The 18,754-nt window shown below is 34.6% G+C and overlaps 1 protein-coding gene across 17 annotated transcripts in view; it reads left to right on the forward strand.

The window, feature by feature from the left end:
- Window positions 1-18,754, forward strand: part of LOC141402082 (uncharacterized) — a 102,910-nt gene that overhangs the window by 30,899 nt on the left and 53,257 nt on the right. For all 17 annotated transcript variants that reach the window (XR_012412518.1, XM_073982711.1, XM_073982713.1 and 14 more), the window contains one exon: window positions 1,009-1,377. Coding sequence is in view for 14 of the 17 variants with exons in the window: in XM_073982711.1 (XP_073838812.1) it covers window positions 1,009-1,377 (369 nt within the window). In the remaining 3 variants the exon portion in view is untranslated. The remainder of the gene's footprint in view (window positions 1-1,008; window positions 1,378-18,754) is intronic.

The raw sequence follows: 18,754 nt of genomic DNA on the forward strand, positions 1-18,754 counted from the left end.
AAATGTAAAAATGTTAAAAAGTATTCTCGTATCTCATTCACTCCTATTTTCGTAAATGCAACAAACTCGTATCTTAATTTCCAGGCGAAACGGCTGAAGCTAGGATCCCGCAATTTTGAGTGAGGGTTTCTAATGGTGATTAGGTGTGTGATAAGGCAGGGTTTTTTGGAAATTCGTACTAGAAGGGTTCGAATAGTACTAAAATTGTACGATTTGAGTGACTTACTGGTAATCAACGCAGATGCGAAACGGCTTGATCTGGAATCTTGAAATTTTGAGTGAGGGTTTCTATTAAAGTGTAGGTGTGTATGTGGGTTGGAAGATATACGCCTGAAAAAAATATTCATCTTGATATCAAGGTGTCGAAGCTGTGTGTGATGACGTTTTATGGATTTTATATGTTTGCAATATTTGTTCTTTATGACATGAGTTAAATCTTTGCCCTTGGCAGTAAATCAAAATTCTTAACGGTTTGGAAGTTATCAGCCTGAGAAAATGATCCCTTTTGGCATCAAGGCCTCAAGTCTTTGGTCGACTTTAAACGCAAAAGTGCAATTGCTAGCGACAAACGCCGATAGAAGTATCTCCTCTTTTTTGGTCTTCTATAACGCTGCAGTTTCAGAATATGGTTAATTTGTTCATGTTGCACGGTGTTATTAATATTATTGTTAATGCAGCAAACATGCGTTTCATGCTTAAACTAAAAAAGTTTGGTATATTATTACTATTATTATGCATAGATGTAATCGTTTCCCTAATAATAGCATTTAAACTTTTACCCAAACACCCATGTAGCAAAAGATAAATCGTTTTTTGTCTCTCCTGAAATGTTGTATTTTTTAAGATACGAGGTTGACAAAGTAAGGCATCGATATGTACTTCATATTATTTATATAACTCAATATCTAGGAAAATCCAGACTGCATATTTTTATACGCCACAGATATAGGAATAGACGTTCCGTTTATTTATCTGACTTTGGTTTTAACATGTTCCTTCTATTTACAGAAGTCCTGCGACACATTAGCACCTGTTGCTGCCAGCCTTGCAGCTGTGGCTGCCAAAGAAATTGAAACTCTGAAACAGACGTTGCAAGAGAAGGACAATCATATTCTAGTCATGGAACAGGTGTGCCTCTCAGAATCCGAACACCAGGCCGAACTGGAAGACAGCATAATTGCATGGCAGGATAAATATGATCGTTTATATGAATCCCATAAACGTGTCCAGAAAGTAAATCAAGGTTTAGAGGATAAACTTTTGAAACTAGTGGATCGTAATGCTGCAGAAAGATCCCAGTTGACGAGCGATGTAGCAACTTTAAGTGTACGTTTGGCACAGGCCAATTTCAATATATCGAAACTCCAAAGAGAAATTGTAAGTACAACTTAGTAATGTAAAGATTCCGACTTGTGTCAAATAATAATTCTCACTAAAAGCTGAACTAGTAAAACTCGTCATTCCAATCAATTTCAGTCAATTGCATTGAATATCAACATGCATGGTATTATATAAGTGATTGATCTCTCTAAAGTAATCAAAGGAAATAATACATTTATATAATATGTTCAATGGAAGTGAGAGTCTTAAGTACGCATGTGGTCTATTAATTTTAGCATAAATGAGTAGAATATTCACATTACTTAATATAAAAATAAAGGATTAGGCAGGACGGGTGGCAATGTCTATATACGAATACTAAATACTTAATTAAAACGGAATTTACAATAGTGTTTATTATCATTAGTTTCTGTATTTAGAATAATATATGTAGGTTTTTATACCCTCAGCCTTTAGGCTAGAGAGGGTATATACACTTTGATTCGATCAAAAATGTGCCTCATCGAAATGTCGGTTTTAGACCCCACGTATGTTTGGACGAATTTCGTTTCAGATTTGGAGTCGATTTAGCCATATCCGTCTGTCTGTCTGGTGTGCACGATAACTCTCCAACGGGTCAACCGATTCGAATCAAATTTTATGTATCGTAATATTTTGTCTCAACTTAGACCACTCCTTCGGGTACTTCCCACAGAAAATTCGGATAAGTGAAGTTTTAGAGCTCCTCTCGGATCGTTTTGAAATTTTTTTCAGTAGGTTGTCCTTTTGGCTCCCTTTACGACGGCACCATTGTTTTTCTTGAGCAAGTCCATACTTCCTGAGATATTGGCCTAAAAGCTCCAAGAAACCCTGGCACCAACCGAAATGGCAAATCCGTAAGATAATTCTCGCAGGAAGTTTCAGATTGGTCCAAACTTTGCACATCGTATTATTGCTTACAGATATAGGGACTATATCGGTCCACTCCTTCGGGTACCTTCCACACACAATTCGGAAAAAGTGAAGTTTCAGAGCTGCTGCCTCATCGCTTCGATTCTTGTTTCAGTAGGTTGTTCTACAGGTACATTTTTTTTCCGGAATAAGTCAATACTTCCTGAGATAATGGTCCAAAAACTCCAAAACCCTGCCGGTACATAACATTATGCGACACGAAAATTATTAACCATATTCTGACACACCAGCGTGATAGAAGACCAAAAATAAGGCGTTTTTCCCTATCACGGTTATTGGCCCCCAAAAACCTGAGGCCTTGAAGTCAAAAGGGATCATTTTGTCAGGCTCATATCTTCTAAACCGCTAAGAATTTCCACACGTGGAAGCAAAGTTGTAGCTCACGCCTAATATTTAGTAAAAATTATCAACAAAAACATACAACTATAAAGACAAGAAATAATGCAGCAACAAAAAATGTTTATGAAACAATGTATAGAAACATTACCTTTAACATAAACAATGCAGGTTGCTGGTAACTAAAATCGCAATCAAGAAGGAAAATTTCAAGTTATAGGTATTATCAGAAGCGAAATATATGAATTCAAGAAGAATTCCATTCCGTATAAAATAATATAATGTTATTTAACCATATCGTAAAATTACATTATGCTAAATTCAAAAGCTATTCACTGATTTATGATAACATTAAATTGTCCTATCTTGTTATATTTATGTCTTTGTTATCAAGTACGAGGACAAACCTATTAATTAAAAATAAATAAAAAAAAAAAAATATTTCACTTCTATCAAAAATATACATATGTATGTATGTGTACAACAACATTAATTAATATTTGCAAAGAATATTTTATCGTAACAATTGTTACTTACTATATGGACGTAACAGATAAGGCTAACCACAGATAACTTAAGAATGGGGAATAATTTCTAATCTTGTTGAAAAAGTGTCAGTATTGCGCTTTTACAATGGTGGGCGCCCCACATATCCATGTTTACGCGTGACATGATTTTCCTGTAGGGTGGGTGCATTGCAAAAATCTATTTGGTATTAAATCAAATGTACATACATACATACATATGTAGATATGTTTGTATGTAGGTTAACACATAATAATGTTGTTGCTCTTGTTTACATGCAGTTAGGGGCTCGGGCTCGTGTTTCGAGAGGTTCTGATTTTAACACAAAAAACATATTTGTGCCATTTGCACATTCATTATTTTTTCACTTTTATTTTTATGCTTTTTTATTCACATACAAACAAGCCACCTATTGTGTGTGCTACCAATGTCCTGTATCCTTTGTGTGTCGCTGCGTTCAACACATCGCTCATTTACACAAAGAGTGTCACATCTTAAAAAAATGAAGTTTCGAGAAGAACGCGTTTTACGTTGCCGATTGAAATTTTACTTTCCAAATTAAAAACAATTATTACACACAAAATAAAATAACTACTTGGACCATTTTTTGCAAAGAGCTAGCCTGGTAAAAGTGCTAAGTTTCTGTGCAAGATCAAACATGATTTGAAGGGTTTTAGTGCTTCATAAACACAACCTCAACCTCATTGGAAATATGCTGTAAATCGTTGAGTTTTAGAGATATCAACTACACATTTTAGAGATATCAAAACCCATTTTTTGAGTTATATCACTCTTTGAGTAAATGAGCGATATGTACAAATGCAATGTGGCATGGTGTGAGGTATACAGTAGTAGTATTTTATTGTTTGATCGAATAAATAATTGCTTCAACTATTCATCCACAAATTTGACCTTTTTCTGGTAGTCGTAAAGCACTTCATAGAAGGTATCCCACTCTTTTTCCGACCTATATAAAAAACGATTATGTAGAAAATTATATATCATGTTTTTAGAATAAACTTAATTATTCATATATATTTATAAATAATGTCAAAATTAAAAAATATATATCTAAGAATTTTTGAGAACGAAGTACTTTTCAATATACGTTACATAAAATCTTAATTATAAAGTGATTCGATAAAAAACCTTTTGCACAAAAAGCTTTTAAAGTTTTTATTTTTCATAACTTTTTACCATTTTTTGAAGACACTATAAGCTGATATTTAACTGAAAACAAGGTATAGAGGCACACGACATAACCGAAATGACATAACCGTTGGTTTCTCACTATTTTACATATGTATGTATATATTATTTTATAGTATACTAGCCGAAATAAAAAATCTTCATGTTTGTTGGTGTCGATATGCATTTTTAACATATCGCCAAAAAGCTGATGATTTGAGGAATGCATTTATTTCATCTGCTGGAATAGTATAACTAGAAGTGTTTGTCTGAAATCTAAACGTGAATTGCTTCTTAAATCCTTGAAGAATCTATCTAAAGCTTTTAGGGAAGGTGATAACTTATATTTAATATTGCATATGTGCCCTTAATTCAAATGAATGTCCAGTGGCAACTTAAGGGCCGACTGTGTCGTCCTTCCACCTTTGTATAATGTATATCTTATATACCTGATGAAGCTATAGCTATCGATATGTTGCCTTCTAATTTAAATACTTGTTTTCCAATCAGACCAAAGCTTTGTTTTGCATAACATCTGATATTTCCATTGATTTGTAACATATTTAAGAAAGTGGGAGTGGTCGGGTGTTATGTTTTGTAAATTTTACATATACAACGCATTTAAAAAATAGGGCGCAGGATATAATCCGCACCTCCGAAATTGAACGAACTTTATAGCCTTTTTCCGCCAAGGCCCATCCCTGTACATCATCTGAAAATGACATGGAAAGTGGTTTAGAAGTTTTAGAGATATAACATATTTAAAAAAGTGGGCGTGGTCGGGTCTTAAAGCCACAAATTAGTGTCTCGTGTCGGAGACATAACCACCATTGTCTATCGAATTAATTTTCAAACCCCGCTTCGCCGAAATTCCACAAAATATATAGCTTATTTTCACCAGGGGACTATATGCAGCCTACTTTCACCAAAAGGACATTTATCCGCGCAACAGGAAAACATTTTTGGAGAATATTTTTGTCATTTCATAGCATTTAATAAAAAATCAATGAATAATATTTAATCTCAAATGTTTCATAAATACTTACCAACAACACCTTTATAACTATACAAACTATTAAAAAATGTTCTTCCTTTTGCACTACTTCTCTTACTCTTAGTCCATAGTTACATTCGGCAGTTTTCCTTGCGGCAATTTTCAGTTTGTCGGTGAGAGAGGGTGTTGAGAGGCAAAGGGTTACCATATGTGTACCTCACCTCTCTTTCCTTTAAACTGGCAATTGCAAGGAAATTGCCTAATATAAATAAAATATAATTTAAGGTAAAATTAAAACATATGTTTGTTAGGATTTGTTACTTTTTTAGTTTTGTTAAAACACACACGGCATCTAAACAAGTACAAAAACTTACAGAAAAATTAAGGATTATTGGACGTTATTTTTATACCCTCAGCATTTATGCTAACGAGGGTATATACACTTTCATACGGGCAAAATGTGCCTCATCGAAATAATAATAATGGTTTTAGACCCCAAGTATGTTTGGACGAAATGTGTTTCAGACAATCTGGAGTTGATTTAGCCATGTCCATCCGTCTGTCTGTCTGGCTGGAGCGCACGATAACTCTCGAACGGATCAACCGATGCGATCCAAAATTTGGCTTTCTTAATATTTTGTCCAAACTTAGTTTAAGTTCGAATTTGGGTTATATCGGTCCACTCCTTCCGGTACCTGCCTCACAAAAGTTCGAAAATGTTCGGAAAAAAGGACCTGCTCTCGAATCACTTTGATTTTTGTTGCAACAACTTGTATTTGTTGCCCCCCATACGACTGTACAAGTTTCATCACGGGCAAGTCCATACGTCCTGGGAAAATAACCTGAAAGTTGCAAAAAGCCCCTATGTGTGTAGTGGATGGAGCGCAAGATAACTCTCGAACGGATCTGCCGATTCGGTCCAAAATTTGGCCTTCGTAATATTTTGTCCAAACATAGTTTAAATTCGAAGATAAGCCATATCGGTCCACTCCTTCAGGTACTCCCCCACAAAAGTTTAAAAATTTTCGGTAAAATTGTGCGCACGATAACTCCTGAAGGGAGTGACCGATGTAATCCATACGTTGCACATCCTAATATATCTACCAGATATAGATCAGGTTCGAATATGGACTATATTTGTCTACTCCTTCTGGTACCTCTCACACAAAATTTCGGATAAGTTCACTTTAAGACCTGCTCTCGAATCACTTTGATTTTTGTTGAAGCGATTTGCATTCGCTACCTCCATTACGACGGTAAAAGTTTTTTCAGGGACAAGTCCATATTTCTTAGGAAAACAGTCCGACATGTGTAAAAATCCCAATGTCACCATATGTGGCTGTAGCTGAGCACGATTACTCTCGAACTGTTCAACCGATTTGGTCCAACATTTGGTCTTCGTCATATTATATCCATAGTTTCATGGGGCAATATTGGTCCACAACTTCCGGTACTTCTCCCCAGTATTTAAAAAATGTCACTAAAATGCTAGGGCGATGTCACTTGAATGGTGTAACCAATTTGGTCCAAACTTTGGATCTCCTAATATTTTGTCAAAATTTAGTTTAACTTCTAAAATGGCCCATATCGGTCCTCCCTAAGGGTACCTCCCCCACAAAGGTTCAACATTTGTGTCTTAGTGCAGTTAATTCCTAATCCACATTTTTGTCGGCAAGGTCAAATGTCCAGAAAGTGCCACAAAATTCTGAAGAGACCTTAAAATTATTCGATCTGTCCGTAGGTGAAAGTTTCACTTCACATTGGCTGAGGGTATATATCTGTCGGCAAAGCTGACTGATACTTTTTTACTTGTTTTAAATGGTTTTGGCTGTGTTAGTTGTATTATTTTTGTGTCTTCGGTATAATTTTTCACGTAGTATTAAACATTATAAGAATACATGTTTACTTCCTGCGATATTATTGCAAATTTGGAATAAAGGAACACATTATAAAACCGGCAAAAAAGCGTGAGGCATTTGAAATATGGGTTTACAGAAGAATACTAAAAATACCCTGGACAGCTCACATATCGAACGAAGAGGTACTTAGAAGAATCAACCGCACCCAAGAACTAATAAAACATAAAAAAGTGAAAGAGTGCATAACATCAATCAAATGTAAACAAAAAATCATTTAAAGTGAAAATAGAAGATATGTAATTGTATGATCGCTAATATTCGAAAATCGAATAAGCAAGTTAAGAAAAAGAAGCATTTCATATTTGCGTCCGTCCCAAGCAAGTCACAACAACTGAAACAATTTGACATGTATGCATATGAGCATATGGGAATGCACGGTGCTCTTGAAACAATTTTAAATGGAAGGTGCTTACACCTCAGAAGTTTTTGCGGATTCTGAAACTACAATGTTTATAGATGAGAAAAATCAAAAAACAAAAAAAAATCGCCGGAGCGCTTTTTAAATAAATCGCGATTTAAGTTGACATTTTTAGGGGTAACCCGCGAAACCTAACAAAAAAACCTAAAAATGTAAACTGAGCTTCTTAATCTCAAAAATGGTACAGGCTGGGAACAAATGATAAACGTCAATTCTCTAGAGAATTTTCACAGCTACAACATTTTCTTTAGCTCCATTTAGATTGGACTTGCGGTTTCCAAGTAAAATCGAGAAAACCTAAAAAACACCTAAAAATGTAAATTTTGACCGCGATTTATTTAAAAATCCCCACAGCGATTTTTTCTTGTTTTTGGAATTTTCTCATCTATAAACACTGCTGTTTCAGAATTCACAAAAACTTTCCCTGTGTAAGCGGTTTTCATCAAAAGTTAGTTAAGGCGCACCCTTCATGACATTGTTTTATAAGGGGGGGATACAGTTAGTACATTGTCCCAATTTGAACTTCTATATCTCAAAAATGGTAAAAACTACGAAAGTACCATAAAGGTCGATCTTGTAGAGAATTTTCATAGCTACAACATTTGTTTACTCCCATTTTGATAGGACTTGCGGTTTCTAAGCAAAATCGTGAAAACCTAAATCACCCCTAAAAATGTCAACATAAATCGCGATTTATTTAAAAAGCGCTCCGGCGATTTTTTTTTTGTTTTTTGATTTTTCTCATCTATAAACATTGTAGTTTCAGAATCCGCAAAAACTTCCGAGGTGTAAGCACCTTCCATTTAAAATTGTTTCAAGAGCACCGTGAATGTAGTACGTATGTTTTAGTAGTTTGCATCCAAATGCGAACAGGTGGATTTGAATTGACACATTGCATTATACCCAAACCATATCACATTTATACAAAAAAGTAAGAAAAACGCGTCTTATATTCTCGCACATTTACAAAGCTTTGAACATTCTTAAATAATTTGGCTTACTAACACGAACATAAAAATAAATTTCCATTAACATGGAGACGTTTGTCGATTCGTTCACCTCGATTTTACAAAAGAAATTCACTTCTCCTACAGACGTGTGCAAGTGTTTATGTCGTATAAGTGCAATCCACGTACTCACATTTGCAAATACACCGGCTGCATTCCGACATATTTGAATGCAATCAGCTTCTTCTATATTTTTTGTGTGCTTAAAGTCGTGCTCTTGCGCAAGATTTCCTCGAAAGGAAGCTGCAAATCCACTTGTCAAGAAGAGACAGAAGTTGTTTTGTTTATGTGTATGTGTTTACAATTTAATCTATTGCGAGTATGGGTCTCCTAAAACCAGAACAGAAAAGGACGTTTATAAGGGATAATGAGAATGTACATATGTATGTATGCGGATAGATGGTTAAGTTTATATAACTTGTCGTTATTTAACCTTTTTTAATTTCAAACACTCGCTTACCTCAAAATGGACTGCATTGGAAACGGAACTTATCGGATGAAAGTATTCTGGCCAATTTCATTGTTCATCTTTACTTGCGACAATATTCTTTTTATAAGATGTATGTGAATACTACACAAACTTTGACACATAGTGGAAATATTGACATAAACATAACTTGTTTATTTGTGTATTTATTGTTTAAATATTGATTTTCATTTGAAGTAGATTTTAAATGCATGCTTTGTTCCAGAACCTACTAGAAGCTACTATTTGTTATTTTTTGACAAATTAGAAAGGAAAAAAATCAAATCAAAAATCACCACAGTGGTGCAATGGTATGCACACCCGCCTTGCACGCAGAAGCTCGATTTCGATTCCCCGACTAGGCAACATCAACATCAACGGCGGCAAAATACCCCTCAGTAATGTTGGCGACATTTCCTGAGTATTTCAGCCATGTAAAACTTCTCTACAAGTGGTGTCGTAGGACACGCCGTTCGGACTCGGCGATAAACTGTAGGTCCCATATCATTGAGCTAATATGAATCGGGGTGCACTCATTGATATGAGAGAAGTCTCGCTTGTCCCGTATGGGATGTTGTGGAACAATGTTTTTGTTGTGTTTGTTTTAGAACAGAGCATAAGCTTCGTTTGCTAAATAAAAAATATTTTCTGAATTTTTGTGTGTGCTGGTTGGATGTGGTTCAAATGTGAGGGTTAGGACAGTTTAAAATATTCGTGCAATTAGAAATAAAACCCCGGCTATTGTACTACCTAATAATGTTTTATTTGACATACTGTACCTAAGTGACAGATTATGAAACTTATACTGTAAGCATTTTTCGTCATCAATTTGCTATCGTTGATTCCGTATAAAAGTACGAATTTCCATTTCGTGATTACACTATTTTCATCCCCTATTGCGTATTCGCTGCATTTCGCCATACATATTGGGGTTTGTTTCATTGCGTCTTGTAAATAAGGACAACAAAGAGGTGAAATTCCTTTCCGACAGTTTTATTAGCCATTCTTGAAGACGCGGGTGCCAGTAGTGGAGGCAATAAAATACAAACAACGAACAGTTTATTTGGCTTTTTGGTATAACAATGTGACAAACGAAACAACAGCAACGACACAAAGGATAGGAAATGAAAAGGGGTGGTTATTAACTTCCGTTTGTTGGAAATGACTCAGCAGCAGGATAAGTATGCAATATCTGGATATCTTTTTGGATATACTTATGCCAATATATACAATTTATGTACATACATATATGCATTTGTCGAATTTGTACGAATGAATCTAAAACTGAATTTTATAGTAATTTGTTATATGGACTGACTTCCATATCGTCAGTTGTTTGGCAAATGACTGAAAATGTGTGAAGTATTATGTTTCTTAACGCCGTAGTACTTAACAACTGCGAAGCTACGTGTTTCAAACCGTCAAAAATACGCATTTTTAACGCTGGTAAAAAGCAAACATGTATCATTTTTATTTCTGATGCATTTAGTTGCATTTTTGAGGAACAATGTATGAGTGTGAAATTGAAATATTTTGACGAAGTTTAAATAACACAAAGCAAATGACGATACGGAAGTCAGCCATATTGTCAAACTAATCACATAGTTGAATATTTAATAAGCACATCTGGCTATTTATAATTTGGAATTTCTGTGTAAGATAGGTACAAAGTATACAATCGAGTATAAAGGATATACATATGTATTATATGTTCTTCTTTATTTGCACATCCGATTTTCGAATATATGTATGCGATTATACAACATTTTTTTTTTAATTTAAGTGAATTGAATAATTCTAATTCTCGCAGCATGTAGACTTGGAGACCGGTCTAGGCTTGGATATTTTTCAGAGAGAGTTATTTTTCGGCCTCTGGTGTTTCTTCCTTTAAGCACTCTAATAATATTTCGCATGGTGTGTCCCAGATATGACACTTCTGTCTGTCTGTTGAAATCAAGATACAGCTCGCAATTTTAAAGATAGAGAGTCAATATTTGGTACAGACGTTTTTATTACTTGTAGGATGGTTGGCATTGAAAATGGGATATATCGGTCCACGTTTTGATATAGCCCTCATAGAACGGTACCTCCCGATTTTCGTTATTTTTAAGGTTTTAGCTTCATTATCCCACCAAAATGGCTGAAATTTCGAATTTAGTTATCGTTGGGTGTATAGAACTTTCCACCTGAAATTTGTTGGTATAGGTGCACGCCTTCATATAGCCCCCATAGAACGGAACCTCCCGATATTCGGTATTGTGAAGGTTTTAGCTTCATTATCCCACCAAAATGGTTGAAATTTGTTAATTAGTCTTCGTTGAGGATATGAAACGTTCCACTTGAAATTTGTTGGTATAGGTCCACGCCTTTATATAGCCCCATTTCCGGCCGAAATTCGTCGGTATAGGTGCACGTTTCGATATAGCCTCCTAGAACAATACCTCCTGATTTTCGTAATTCTGAAGGTTGTGACGTCAATATCTCACAGAAATGACTGAAATTGATATTTTGTCTTCTTCATATACGAAAGGAAACTAATTGTTCCATTTTACTCGTGGTGGAAGTATAACAAGTTCGGCCAGACCGAACTTAACGCCGTTCTTACTAGTTAATAGTTCTTATTAGCTCTCTATTCGCATTAATTTTCCTCACAACTTCGTTATTTTTCACTGTAATTATATTAGTGACTCCTTGACTCCATTTTATTAATTTTATAAATACGATTTTTCAATTTTGTGTAGTTCTTTCTCTTGACAGTAATTGCTTCTTTCTTGTCCACAGGGCTTATTTTGCTTGTGATAGATACATTGCCAGACAAAATCACTACAAGTGAATTCTACTACTATGAATTCCTCAATGAATTTTACAAGAGAGCGCGCATAAAAGAAGTACTCCGTTTTGCTACCAATTTTGAATCCAAAGATGCAACAAAAATGCAAGCCATTGCAAAATATCCCAGAATAAATAAAATTCATTTATTATACACAAGTGAAAAACAAGAATATTAAGAACTTTATTAAATAAACACAAATGATAAAAATGTTTCCATTAATTTTAATTGAAAATGAACCTACTTCCTCCTTCTCCTCTGCATTTTATACAAGCGCCAATGATTTTGCTTCATCGTCGGAAAGGGTTTTATGTTGCCTTCCCATCCATCACTAGTTCAGCTTTCAACATAGACTCCAACTCCACTCCATTAAGAATTTCCGTTTCGTGAATTACCGCAAAAATGTTTAATTTTTTAATTTGTATTTTTTTATTTTATAACAAATTCTTCGAAATGTATACACCAACTGGATTTTTTTGTAGGGATCTCTGCTTATAAAATGTATCTGTACAATGTATCGAACGGAGTGAAATTTTCATGACTCCATGTGGACTGCATCGAAGGATGTAGTGAAATCATTACTCTACATTGCGCCACTTCCAATTTTTTTGCTGGGATTTCTTTTCACAGTATCAGTTTGAATCTGAAATTTCAATTATTCAAGACGCTAGTAGGACACTGAAGTTCAAATGAGCATTTAATTTCTGTGCTGATATGATGCATTTTATTAAGTGCAAAACTCATCATTTATGGTTTCATATGTTGACATTGCCTCTACTTCTCGTAGTCTTGCATTAGGCCGTCTTACAGTAAGTGACCGAACGAACATCTGCACGAAAGTAGTTCGAAATTTAAATTGTATGCTTTAAAGAAAAACACTGCAGCCTTCTCGCACCGATCGATTGTTTGTAGACATCTAAACTTAACCATCAATCCTTACTGTGTGCGGAGATTTACAAACGATGGTTTAAGGGTTGATTGCTTTCTTGGCTGCAATGTAGTCCGTCAAAAGGTATTTTTATTGTCATAGTTTTCATTTATAATTCGACGAGTTTGATTGAGCATCAGGGATGGAAAATTTAGTACAATAGTACTGTTTTTAGTACAATTTCACTATAAAAAGTACCGAAGTACCCCCCGACCAACTCAGTTCCATTTCACATACTCTAGTATAGAAAAAATGTATGTGGAACTAAAAATGCAAAAATTCACACTTTACTTCCAAGATTAAATATTTTTATAAAAATGTATAGGAATTTGCAACATTCTTCAGCTTTCATAGATATAATCCTTTGTTGTTGTTTTTTTTTACTGAATAGAAAAGAACATCTTTTTCTTAAAAAAATAACCCTTTCAATGAGAAAAGTACCATTTTAGTACTTTTTGAAATTTTGAATTTTCCATCCCTGTTGAGCATTATAATACCAAAAAAGTGCAAATTTCAAACATTCGCTTTTATTATTGTTTCCGTTTAAGTAAGAAACATTCGTGCGGCGCCAAAACGCTAAGCAATTACATGTATCCTGTAGACACGAACGTGGTAGTTTATATTTAGGTATATATATATATATATATATATATATATACAGTATCGGCCAAAACTAAAGCACCCCCTCAGTAATTTTTTTTGAAATGATAATTTTTTTATGAAAACTAAATTATAAATTTATTTTTTATTTTTCTTTTTATTTATTTATATCTTTATAATTGAAAAATACAAAAATAAGGAGATCAGAGTTTAATAAACAAATGTTAAAATTCAAAAAACATTTTAGGTCGCAGGTCGACTGAATAAGCCGGCGTCTACCGTTCTTTTGCAATTCGTTCTTTTGCTAATTTTTAAACCTAAGGGATTTAGTATTTGACCAGAGAATGCTGTAGCATCATTTTTGGATGAATATGAACAATATCGGCTAATGTTTTGGTATAGCCTCCTTATAGCGGTACCTCCCGATCTTCGGTATTTCGGATATTTAAGCCACATTTTCCTACTAAATTAGCTGTAATTTGGTACTTAGGGTTCTTAGTGGTCACAAAACATATCCACCAAAAATCGTGGACCTGGGTCCACGTTTGGGTATAGCCTCCATATAACGGTACCTTCCGATTTTCAGTATTTTGAAGATTTAAGCTAAATTTTCCGAAAATCAATTATTTCGCCTGCAGTAATTAATAATTTAGTATCCTTTATTCCTAAAAGACGTGATTGTGTCATCCAGAATAGAAGATAAGCAACGAAATATTGATTTCAATAGTTTTTGCTGTACCTCAAATGGGGGGGTGCTTTAGTTTTGTCCGCTTATATTTGCGACCTAAAATGTTTTTTGAATTTTAACTTTTGTTCATTAAATTCTGATCTCCTTATTTTTGTATTTTTCAATTATAAAGATATAAATAAATAAAAAGAAAAATAAAAAATAAATTTATAATTTAGTTTTCATAAAAAAATTATCATTTCAAAAAAATTTACTGAGGGGGTGCTTTAGTTTTGGCCGATACTGTATATATATATATATAAATGTACTTTGAATGTGTGAGTGTACATGCTAGTACCTGTCGCATTTATGGAGCACTAGCAGGTGGCAAACAACAATCCGTGAATGTTTGATTTTTTATTGACATTTTTCGCTAGACAATTATTATGTATGTTCGCCAAAGTCAAAATTTGATTTAATATTTGGTAGAAACCAAATTTCCTTTACAATTGCATTTTAAAAAAAATTATTTTTTTTTTATTCTCTTATAAAAAATATTTTAAAATAACTTATTTGTTGCATTGAGAAAATGTATGCATGTATCACTTACAGCATTTGATATCCATCCGTAGATGCACCATAATTTCTAAAATTTGTTTTTATTGTCGCGGAAAATCAAAAAAAAAAAAAAAATGGGAGCAAATCTAAATTATACTACCTCAGAGTCCGTATAAAGCTCTAGAAAATAAATGAAAAAATACGTACAGAATCTAGACAACGCGTAACAAATATGAAACCAAAATTATAAACATTGGCTTTATAAATTGCATATTATAGCAACAACAAAAGAGAAAACAAATTATTGCTAAAATATCACTCCAAATATATTTTTTGGTTCGATTAAAAAAAGGAGAAACAAATATTTGGGAGTTCTCCAACTATTTCGCTAAAATCCCATACAATAATTAATTTATACTGGTAAAACTTCATCAAGAAATATGGTTTACCATCGCGAAAGCTTAACTGCTTACTGTGATAACTTATAAGGATAGGAAATTAAGAGTAATATTGAAATTAGAATCATTCAAAAAAAATATGAAAATTAAGAAGCCTGTTATTCGCGAATTAGTTAAAGTCGGTTGATGCGCATCCGAATTTGGATACCGCGATTCAATCTCGTTCAATATTTATGCACATTTCGATGATTCACTCAGCGGCCATTGTGTGCCGTCAGTTGCATCTCACATTGCCAAAAAACTTAAAGTGGGCAAAAGTATCGCAATGTGCGGACGATATTTATGCGCATCCGGTTTCATTAGCGCGCATCAAAAATACGTCAATATACACCTATTTCAAATAGATTCTTCAAGAACCGCGGATGTGCCTCCACATTCTACTTTGCGTAAAAGACCCATATTACTCGCGTATCTCTGTAATAAATGACACGCGTTTTCGCAAATATTATAATAGTATGTACAATTTTTTTTAAGAAAATCGCGGCTTAGTACGCTGATTTGTCAAAATATATTTTTGCTGATTTTCCTATTTCCAAGGAATCGGTTTTAGTGGATGTATAAGATCGCAAAATGGTTCATTAGATCCGTCGCGTAAAAAAACTAAATTCACGCGGGGTTCAAACGAAATTGAATGACACTTGTAAATTTTACACGCAAAGAATAGGTTTTTTAAGAAAATTCACGCATCAAATTTTGGCCTTTAGACTCCAACTACTAGGATACTGCAAGGAGCACACTCATGAGATACATATTAAACGACGTAAAATCACGAGTTCTATAATTCTGTTATGAGTTTGGGGTATTATCTTGTTGCGCGTCCGGATTATTAAAAAAATGCAAAAAACCCCGAAATTCCGGCTTCAAAATATCAGCATCAATTTTAGGTGGTTGAAGTGGATATATCGAAAAATCATACACCAGTATCATGTTGCCCACGGAGTATTTCGTGATTCTTTCTTTGGGCATAGTTCTTTAAAATGTAAGGTTAAGCCAGAAATCGGATAGGAACATAAAAAACTCGTGTTGCATAGTGTAATTTATTTAAAGGTGTACAAGTTCCGATACTGTCGTATGGACTTGTAGGGGTTCTAAATCTACGGAGTCAGCGACGTATGTAAATGTACTTTATTTACAAGATGTCCAAGAAATATTTAAAACATTTTTGTTTGAATACTCTTTTTAGAGAAACTTCCAGTGAAATATGAATTACTTTTTTTACTTCTTTATGCCATGTCATTTCATTACCAAATAATAAAGAGTCGCCAAATTCTGTAATGAATATAAAGGTCTTGAGGCCTTAAACTCATTCTGTATTAAAAAAAAAATACGAGTTCTGTAATGTGCCGATTAGAAGTGCATGAAATTACATGTCTTTTGGACAAAATGTTGATATATCGTACATTTTGTCCAAAAGACATGTAATTTCATACACTTCTAATCCGCACATTACAGAACTCGTAATTTTAAAGCCTCAAGACCTTCATATTCATTACAGAACCTGTGATGTATATCTCGAAAATCAATTAGAAAATGGTTTTACTGCCCTAATCAAAATTTTGTATTCCTATTTTAGATAAATTTGTTGCTAAATAGTAGTAAATGGAGAAAAATTTATTGTTCTGCGTCATAAAGTTCTAATATCTGCTATAAGTAGCTTATACACCTGAGTTTTTTTCCCTATCATTAACAAAGTTGTAGCCGGAAACAACCGTCAATGAACATTTGTTATGTGGTATTTAAATTTGCTGTAATTTGTATTGTATGTTGTACTCTCAGCCTTTAGGTTAACGATCAAAATAATGGTCTTACACTTCTCAAATGGATTCGATTTAGACCAGTTCGTCCGTCTGTCTGGCTCCAGCGCATGATAACTCTCGAACGGATCAACCGAGTTAGTGCAAATTTTGGATCTAGCGATATTTTGTCAAAACTTTGGGTCATATCGGTCCACTCCTTCCGCACTTCCCCCACAAGATTTCAAAATTTATCGCTAAAATGATGAGAAGGTCCAAGTCGATTTCTTCGAGACAATTGTTAGCAAAAACGTTTTGGTTTATCTATAGATAAACGTCCTTAACCATTTGGTTTATTCATTCATTCAATATCATTTGTGAAATGTAAATACATATTTCCCGAAATATGATATTGTCTCCCGGGAAAATCTCGAATCCAAAACATCGAGAATTCCAGGTGCGAGAATTCTCTACCCAAAACCCTACTAATAGTACTACCGTACCGTTTTAGGCACAATTGGAATTTATAGAGCAATACTCTAACTCATTTTTTGGTAACTAACAACATTTTATAGTATATTAGCAATTAGAATAAAGCTAATGCCTATCGATAGCAACCGATCCACACACTGTTATTTAAACTATTCATTCATAATTTTGCGTTAGCGATTTTTATCGCTAACAAATATAAGTTTTAAAAATATGTGTATTTTTATACCCTCAGCCTTTAGGCTAAAGAGGGTATTTACACTTTGATACGACCAAAAATGTGCCTCATCGAAATAATGGTTTTAGACCCCAAGTATGTTTGTACGATATCCGTTTCAGACAATTTTGAGTCGATCTAGCAATGTCCGTCCGTCTGTCTGTCTGTCTGTCGGTCTGTCTGGCTGGCTGGTGCGCACGATAACTCTCGAACGGATCAATCGATTCGGTTCAAATTTTGGGTATCGAAATATTTTGTCCAGATTCGATTTATGTTCGAAGATGGGCCATATAGGTCCACTCCTTCTGGTACCTCCCCCACAAATGTTCAAAAATTGTCGCAAAACTTGTGCGCACGATAACTCTTGTAGGGAATAACCGATTTGGTCCATACTTTGCACATCGTGTAGTTTCTACCAAACTTAGATTAGGTTCCAATATGGACTCAATCGGTCCACTCCTTCGGGTACCTCCCACACAAAATTTCGGAAATGTTCAGTTTAGGACCTGGTCTCTAATCGCTTTGATTTTTGTTTACGCAAGTTGTATTCGGTGTCCTTTATACGACGCTGTAAGTTTCATTAGGGGCAAGTCCATACTTCCTGAGAAAATAGCCTGAAAGTTACAAAAAACCCTATGACACCGTGTGTAGTGGTTGGAGCGCAAGATAACTCTCGAACGGATCTGCCGATTCGGTCCAAAATTTGGCTTTCGTAATATTTTGTCCAAACTTAGTTCAAGTTCAAAGATGGATTATATCGGTCCACGCCTTCCGCTACCTCCCCCACAGAAGTTCGAAAATGTTCGGAAAATTTGTGCGTACGATAACTCTTGAAGCGAGTAACCGATTTGGTCCATACTTTGCACATTATGAAATTTCTACCAGACTTAGATGAGGTTCCAATATGGACTCAATCGGTAAACTCCTTCGAGTACCTCCCACACAAAATTTTGGAAAAGTTCAGTTTAGGACCTGCTCTCGAATCGCCTTGGTTTTTGTTGTACCATCTTGTATTCACTGTCCCCTATACGAAGGTACAAGTTTCCTCAGGGGCAAGTCCATACTTCCTGAAAAAATAGCCTGAAAACTGAAAAACAACCCCTATGACACCATGTTTATGGGTGGAAGC

Source organism: Musca autumnalis, unplaced genomic scaffold, assembly GCF_047663935.1.
Source record: "Musca autumnalis isolate F117 unplaced genomic scaffold, ASM4766393v1 scaffold_4, whole genome shotgun sequence".
Taxonomy (NCBI): Eukaryota; Metazoa; Arthropoda; class Insecta; order Diptera; family Muscidae; genus Musca; species Musca autumnalis.